General features: G+C 41.2%; 1 protein-coding gene across 1 annotated transcript in view; it reads right to left on the bottom strand.

The window, feature by feature from the left end:
* Window positions 1-8471, bottom strand: part of PTCH1 (patched 1) — a 104936-nt gene that overhangs the window by 48946 nt on the left and 47519 nt on the right. Inside the window, exons 9-12 of the mRNA XM_015412665.1 lie at window positions 8282-8413; window positions 7405-7560; window positions 6014-6112; window positions 1810-1935 (exon numbers count right to left, since the gene is read on the bottom strand). Of these exons, the coding sequence (XP_015268151.1) occupies window positions 1810-1935; window positions 6014-6112; window positions 7405-7560; window positions 8282-8413 (513 nt within the window). The remainder of the gene's footprint in view (window positions 1-1809; window positions 1936-6013; window positions 6113-7404; window positions 7561-8281; window positions 8414-8471) is intronic.

The raw sequence follows: 8471 nt of genomic DNA on the forward strand, positions 1-8471 counted from the left end.
GAGAAAGAGCCAGAGAGAGGGAGGAAAATGGCATCTCATGGGACTTTTAAGAAGACTAGCAACGTTTTATTCCAGGTATAAGCTTTAGTGTACAAGCACACTTTTTCTTCTTCAGAGACAAAGAGGGAGTAAAAGAGCCAGAGGGAGCACGCAAGAAAATGAGAGAGAGAGAGAGAGACCTGAGTTTATTCCAGGTATATGTGAGAGGGAGGGAGAGAGATAGAATCTCCTGTGTTTAAGACCAAAAGTGTTTTATTCCAGGTATAAGCTTTTGTGGGCAAGCACACTTCTTCTTCTTCTTCAGAGGGGGGGGAGAGGTAGAGGGAGGAAAAGACCCAGAGAGAGCACACCAGAGAGAGGGTGGAGAGAGTCCAATGGCACTTTCAATTTCTAACAGATTCGGGCGGGGGGGGACCTAACAGCATGGCTTGCATTCCTTATTAGTGAAAAGGAACAAGAGTATAGCAGCACCTTAATGTCTAACAAAATTTGTGGCAGGACACGAGCTTCCATGAATCACTGCTCACTTCTTCACATACAGCTGGAATGTGAGTCCATCTGTCCTTATACCTTGGAGAGTGATTTCAGATGCCAAATGACAAAAGCAGGCATTGGTAATGAGAGAAGAAACCTAGGTATCCATTCAGTCCAGGAGTTTGCATTGTCTTGAGCTTCGTGATCAGCTGCAATTCAGTAGTCTCTCTTTCTAATCTCCCTTTGAAATTCCTTTGTAAGAGAACTGCTACTCTTAGGTCAGCAACTGAATGCCCTGGATTCCTGGAAGGTTAAAATCTTCCCCCAGTTTTTTTAATGTTGTGGTTTCTAATAGTAGTAGAATGCGTAAGAGTCCAGGAGTACCTTTAAAGACTAACAAAACTGTGGTAGAGTATGTGCTTTTATGAGTTACTGCTGACTTCTTCAGACTTATTTCCACTTATTCTTTGCATCCTCCTGGACTGAATCCTCCTGTACCAAACTGAGACCTAGGTTTCCTGTCTCGTTACCAATGCTGATATCTCCATGCCTCTGTTTATCACAACAGTCCACTCACACCTGCTATTGCCATTCGGCATCTGAAATCATCTTTATAAAGTTTATATCTCTGGTACCCTGTGTTATATTTTATGGCACACATGGCCTGGCCCAACAAAGTGACATCTATGTCCGATCCAGCCCTCGTAACAAATTTCAACACCTCTGCTTTTAACCTATTTTTCTTATAGTTGGGACTCTGGTAAAGGAGCTTTTTTGTGGCCTGTTGGCTCCTCTTTGAAGCCTCCCCTTGATCTCCACAGATGTTTCTAGCCCTCATTGCTGCAAACATAAGCTTGAAAATATAAATAAAATATTAAAGGACTAGAAATTAAGTATGCACAGAAATAGCAAACACATTTTCTTGATTTCTGAACTCCATATATCAAGGCGAAATCAATTTTTATTGTACCTTTTTAATAAAAGCATTGTGGAATAATATCAACATATCTACCAATGACAGTTTTCCATGTACCATGCACATAAAAATACTGATCCGAAATAAAGTGAGCCCTACAAGTTATGATACACCTCTGATGTGACCACAAACACTGAACACATTGTTTATACTGCTGTGATAAAAACCATTCCCAGACTAGGAATGATCAAGATTACCATTATCATGCACTCATGGCTGAATGACAGTTTCTGCAGTGCTCTCCAAGTCCACGTTCAGCACTATTGCCTGAACCATGCTGGCTTGCAAATGTAAGTACCAGGTTAACAGAACGATGATGTGAATAATTCTAGTGTTATGAACATGCTGTATGAACTTACTTGGAGTGAAAATGCCCGTAGAGCAGGAATTGGAATTAAGGCAGCCATGAAGAAAGCAGTAACATTGCTGATGGATGTAAGGGCAACACTTGCCCCAGTGCGTTTCAAGCATTCTCCTGTTCTGTCCTGGAAAACAGAAGCAGCAGAAGATATGGAGCATGAAATAGCATGTAATGAACAAAGGACATGAGTGTTACATATTGAAATGCTAGATTTAACATGTCTGCTTGCATAGGTACAAAGAACACAGAAACTGGTGTGTGTGTGTGTGTGTTACAAATGTTACAAATTTGGCATATACTATCCAAGAGTTAATAAGAAAGACGTGTGATGACAGACAGAAGTCTGTCCCACCCCTGAAGGGAAAAACAACCACTCACTTGAGTGTATGGGAGTGCTACTCCAGTATCTAATCACCTTTGAGAAGGCAACCTTGGACTTCCTTGAAGGTCTCCCATCCAAACACTAACCAGGGAACCAGGGCCAGCCTCACTTAGCTTCTGAGAACTGACATGACCAGGCTATCCTGGGCCATCCAGATCAGGACAGGAACTAATATAGCTGTTTATAAAGATCGCAGTGACATTAAAAATTTATGAGCAAAATGAAATGTTACAAATTTGGCATGGACTATCCAAGAGTTAATAAGAAAGACGTGTGATGACAGACAGAAGTCTGTCCCACCCCTGAAGGGAAAAACAACCACTCACTTGAGTGTATGGGAGTGCTACTCCAGTATCTAATCACCTTTCAGAGGAGGGATGGAATGTTGGAGGGAAGCACAGCAGGGAGTTCAGTTCAGTTGTGCCTCAGGGAGAGAGCAGAGGGAGTTCTACCTCAGGGAGAAAGCACTGAGAGCTCAGGCTTGGCTCAGGAAAAGAGCAGGCAGAATGAAGGGTAGCTTCACTAACCTGTTAATGTTCTTTGAGTTGTCTCACTAACCTGTTAATGTTCTTTGAGGGGTGAACAAACATCCGGCAAAGAGCAGACCTTGTGCCATTTAGTCTGACTCTTGGGAAAGGGCAGGCTGGTGGGTATGGAATCCTGCGTGTGTGTGTGTGTTAGGATCCAACGTAGTGGCTAATTGGTAAAAGTCTGTTTATGCTAGAAAGCATTAAAGAAAACTGAAACTACTCTCTGAATTAATGTGCCTCAGCCAGGTTTCTCTTTTGTCTATCTAGAGACCTGTGCTGCTTATCTGTCCCTTAAAACAGACTTGTAAATAAATAAACCTTCTTTGTTGTTAATATATAATTCCTGCCACAGTGACCTCCATATTCTACTTGTGCACCATAAAACTTACCTCACAGCAGCAAACCCAAAGCCTAGACACTCGCTACCTTTAGAACACCTGGTAACTGAGGGGAAGGTTTATAGTTTAAAATAAACCTGCATCCCCCAAAATCATAGGAGGCTGTGTGGGTCCCCTCAGTTGACAGAAACGGCTCATCACAGGACTTTACAAGGCTTAAGCAGAATGCAGAGCTTCAGTAAAATATTTTACTAGTACATCAGATTTTATTTTTAATAATTTTCAGAAAGGTCCCATGCAAAGAGGGAGGTAGAAATGGGTACAATTACTATGGTATCACAAAAGGGCATTACATATGTCCATTAAGAAGAGAAAAAGTTAGTTATAGAATTGATAATGTCTAGGAGTGGTCATTTATATCTACATCTGTACTGATTTCTACTCAGGCCCACAAACTGTTTTGCATAGACACTATAACTCATACACAACAGCAAAGGAGAAACCTAAAGGTGTGGGAATAATAGGCTGCCAGCAGAATTAAAAATCTATTCTTGTATAAAGTATTTTCCCATCTGGATACTCTTGACCTGGCTTTCTGAGCTGTCAGGGGGGTTCTTTTGCCTAAGCCTTGTCCCTGAGCTGCAAATCTGTATAGGTTCCTTCTCCCCTCTCACGATCAGGCAGAAGTGAAAATGTTTGGATAAGAGTTGGCTTCACACTGGACTAAAAGTTTCTTTCCATAGCAGCCCACTTATTCAGTATCTCCCTGTCCCCTCCAAAAACTTATAAGAAAATTTTGCTTTAGTTAATTTCCTTTGCCAAGAAAAATGTTAGAGAGTGTAATGTGATAAAGTCTGCCTGCACCATTTCAGAAATATTTAATATATGTCTGTATAATGGAAAGGCATTATCTAGAGTTGAAAGTGTTCTTTGGACCTAGGAAAAGGCTCCCTTGGGGCGCTTAGAAAGACAATTTGGTTATTACGTAGCAAGCAATACTAGCACTTTCTTGCTTATTTAATAAGTGTTATCAAATTTATTATGGTGTTACAAATGATAGGGTGAGGAAGAAGCCACCATGCATAGCATTAAATCTGTATATACATTGATCCAATAGGATAACTACAGACAAATGAGCTGGGTAACTTTCTCAGACATTTAACTCTTCTTAAACTATTACCACCAATAAAAACCACATTAACAGCTTTGTACTACATTAATTTAGAAAATAATAAGAAAATGTCGTACTCCAACTTGATGTACTATTTTCTTTTGGTTATAGAAAGGAGTTTCCTTCCTCCCAATCAGGTAAGCAGGAAACACAAGGATATTATTGCTTTCCATTGCCGTTTATGGACTGGTTTGTTTGCCTAGGAGTGCAATCCTGAACAGCTACATCCTTCCACATCTATTGAGGTGAGGCTTAGAAGGATGTAACTCTGCTTACGAAGACACTGTTGGGCACTTGAAAGTATTGGTTTGCAAGTATCCTTCATTCACACTATTTCAGCATTTACAAGTCTGGGAACACATTTGTTGAGAAAATTGGTTGCATCGCCAATTTAAATGAGGCTTCATCATTAACACCAGCAGAGATCTGCCATCTGTACATACAATGAAAGCCATAAAACAAACTATTTTCCTTTTCTTTAAAAGTATTTAATGGGAATAAAAGATATAGTTTATAACTGTGTTTTACTGGCTGCGGTCACACGTGCTAAATAATCCACTTTCAATCCACTTCCAGTGCACTTTCCAGCTGGATTTGTACTGTGTGAACTGGAAAAATCCAATTGCAAAGTGCCTTGAAACTGGATTATTTTATGTGTGAGACCGCAGCCACTGTGTTGAAACTGCCATCTATTCTTTGTACCACTAACTGTTGGAAATTTACTATATACTGGCATTTTGCTATTTCTTCACTGTCTGCCTGCAAACTCCAATTCCTCTTAATTCTGTTATGCTTTATTGTGCTCATCAATTACTTCCAGTAGTTATATAGCCAGCCCAAAACTGATTTAGATATCATTGGCATTACTCATTACAAAGGCTGCAGTCACACACACTAAATAATCCAGATTCAATCCACTTTCAATGCACTTTCCAACTGGATTTTGTCAGTTCACACAGTAGAAATCCAGTTAGGAAGCGGACTGAAAGTGGATTATTTAGTGTGTGTGACTACAGCCAAACAGTAATATATTTGGTTATAAAGCTCTAAAAATACATGTAAGGGGGTTTTTTTTACTAGTAAATATTTATGTAAAAAACTATTGCTTTTCAATAGTGATAACAAAATACTTGCCATTTGTTGCTATGAAAAACATCAAGAACTGACTTAGGCCCCGGTCACATGGGAGGATTTGCCATGCGAGAGGGATGGATCGGGGGTGCATCAAACGGGCACGATCACACCGCAACATCTGGGAAGTGGCATGCACCTGTCCCCAATCCGTCCCTTCCGGGCAAAACTGTGCATCAAAAAAACCCCCTAGAAAACACTACTACCTACCTGAAAATCTGCTGCAGGGACGGGCGTCTGATCGCCGGCGCGCCCATCTCTCCCGCAGCATGCGAGGTCCTGCCGAACTGTGCATGCACATGCATGCGCAGCGGACTGGCCTCACTCTCCGGTCCGTGGCTTCCTCCCTGGCAGGACCTGCGTGGCATCTGATTGTGCCTGGCAGGACCTGCGTGGCAGCTGGGGGGATCTGTCTGATCCCGCCGCTGCGCGTCTCTTTTGGTGCGGCTCAAAAAAGCCACGCTTTGGCCCCACCTATTTTCCCCAGTGTGACCGGGGCCATAGAAGCTCTCTTGTCCAAAGGCATTTGATCCTAGAAATGTCAGTTGGGACAAAAAGTTAAGAAGAAATGATTAATCTTAGACACCTGCGTTACATACATAATCTGTCTCTGAAAGAGTGATGAGTTGCCACAAATCTTTCCCCTTTACCTCAAATGGAATTCTCTTGTTCTGCCCAGTTTCACTAAATGCATGTGCCAAAAGAAAGACATCATCAACACCAACTCCTAGAGCAAGAAAGGGTAAAACCTACATAAAAAGAGAACAAGGACAAAGAGTCATACGAGGCTTATGATCAATCACAAACCCTGAATATTAATGAGGTAATATCTCATATTGTATATTTTCATTCCAGGATAACTGTTGACACCTTTCTTAAAGTTTAAAATATTTGTTAGGCTCATTCTTCCCCCCACCCCCTAAAAATATAAATAAACATGAACAGCTGATAGATATCAACAGCTAAAAAACATAAACATAATTATGTAGCTGCTAAAATTTTCTTTTAAAATAGCAGCAGAGTAAACCAGCATCAAACATCCACTGAAGTACTTTATATGTCTCTTATGAGTGAAATCCCAGGTCTATCTGAATACAAAATATTTGTGATCTTGTGACATACATTACATTTATTTTGAAAGAGACGCTTCTTGTTCATTTACTATTTTCTAGTCAGGAGGAGGGAGCACATGAGCCAAAGGCCATTTTGCCTGGTTCAAGGCCATCCTCAGTTCTTGGCAGAGCAGAGATTTAAGCCCAGCTTTCCCATATCCAAACCCCACACCTCAATAGTTATCATTGCAAAGGTTAGACCATAACCAGTCACTTTCATAATAAAGCATACTGTAGGCCCATTTTGTGCCACATATGCTGCTGGATGCTTCCAGATATACGAAATACATAAATACATGAAACCTTATATCACCTTGATCTATCAAGGTCAGTACTACCTACTCTGACTGGCAGCAGCTCTCTAGATTTCCAGTAGAGGTCTGTAATATCACCTAATCCCTGATTCTTTTAATCGGTGGTTGCTTCCACACAGCATTGGACTCTGCACCACCCCTGCACCCCAGCAATCATTCATTTCTTGGATTGCTCTGTCCTCACTGTAAAATCTCATTGTTCATAATACTACAATGCAACAACCGTACAACATTCAAGGATGTTAAGACGTAGCTGGAGACGTCACCAACTGAACCTGGGGCCTTCTACATCCAAAATAGATGCTCTGTCCCTGTGCCATGGCCCTTCCCCTAAATCCAAGATGAAGCTGAAGCACTTCTACCTGTGTGAAATATAAAGATCCCACAGAAGCACACGCCTCTTTCAGATAGATATCCCTAATATTCACTGAGAGTTTACTGTCATACTTTAAACATATTAAGAGTTTGTTTGACTACCCAAAACTCTTGCAGCTATAATATCCAAGCTTTGGTAAACTTTACATTTCCATAACAACACCCCCCCCCAATGATTTATATTGACAAATGAACTGGCCTGACTTTTAATGTAACCATCACTGAATTGTTCTTTAATACCTGAGTTGTGGCAGCATTAAAGGAAATCCCAATCAATGAGCACAGACCCAATCCTGCAGCTACTGAGAGTGCAACCAACAAGACTCCTGCCAGCCCCACGGCACCCTGGGACTTAGCACAATCCCACCGCAACATGGTTAAACAGGCATAGGCAAGCTACGAACAGAGAGAAAATAATATTAAAAAAAACAAAATATAAGTAAGCCGCATTTTATTTTTTTCATTCCTTGCCAAACACTCCTACACAGAATACACTTTACTAGGACCTAAGCTTGTTACTGAGACGCAGCCGTGGTTCCAATGTCATCTTGCCCAGTCTTCCCCCTAGATGAGAACCTTAGCTCTACAGAGTCTCACAAAAACAATTCTTCCACTCTGCTATCAGGCAGCCCTCCTCTGGAAGTAACAGAGGTCAAGCATGCAGCCCTGAGCATGCAGAATATGTGAACCACAGCCCCTCCTCAGATATATATATAGCACACATAAACTTGTAACCTATAACACAGTTTAAATCTGTTCAAACTACCACAAGAATGGTTTGTATACTGGACTGCTATAAAATAGCTCAGAAGCACATTATGAAGAACTAATCATTAATTTTACCATTATTGGGTGGTGAAGGAAAGTACCATCAAGTTGCAGTCAACCTGTGGCAGCCCCATAGAGTTTTCAAAGCAAAAGAGGAATAGAGGTGGTTTGCCATTCCCTGCCTCTGTGTATCAACCAGGGACTTCCTTGGTGGTCTCCCATCCAAATACTAACCAGGGCCGACCCTGCTTAGGTTCTGAGGGCCTGTGAAATCTGGCTAGCCTGGGCCATCCAGGTAAATATAAAACAGTTCACAAGCACATTACGAACAACAAATCATTAATTTTACCATTAATAGGTAGCCACTGGCAACTCTGATAATGCTGACATCAGAAAATGACTTTAGGATGTCCTCCAGAGTAGTTGTAGTAAAGGAAAGCACCTTCTGAGTAGAGTTTTGTGCAACACTCTGATGAACAACCTGCGAGAAGAAGATTGAAAGAGTGATCTCCTAATGGAGAAGAAAATAAGGCATTCCT

The sequence above is a fragment of the Gekko japonicus genome, unplaced genomic scaffold (genome assembly GCF_001447785.1).
Source record: "Gekko japonicus isolate JY-2015 unplaced genomic scaffold, Gekko_japonicus_V1.1 scaffold355, whole genome shotgun sequence".
NCBI classification, from domain to species: Eukaryota; Metazoa; Chordata; class Lepidosauria; order Squamata; family Gekkonidae; genus Gekko; species Gekko japonicus.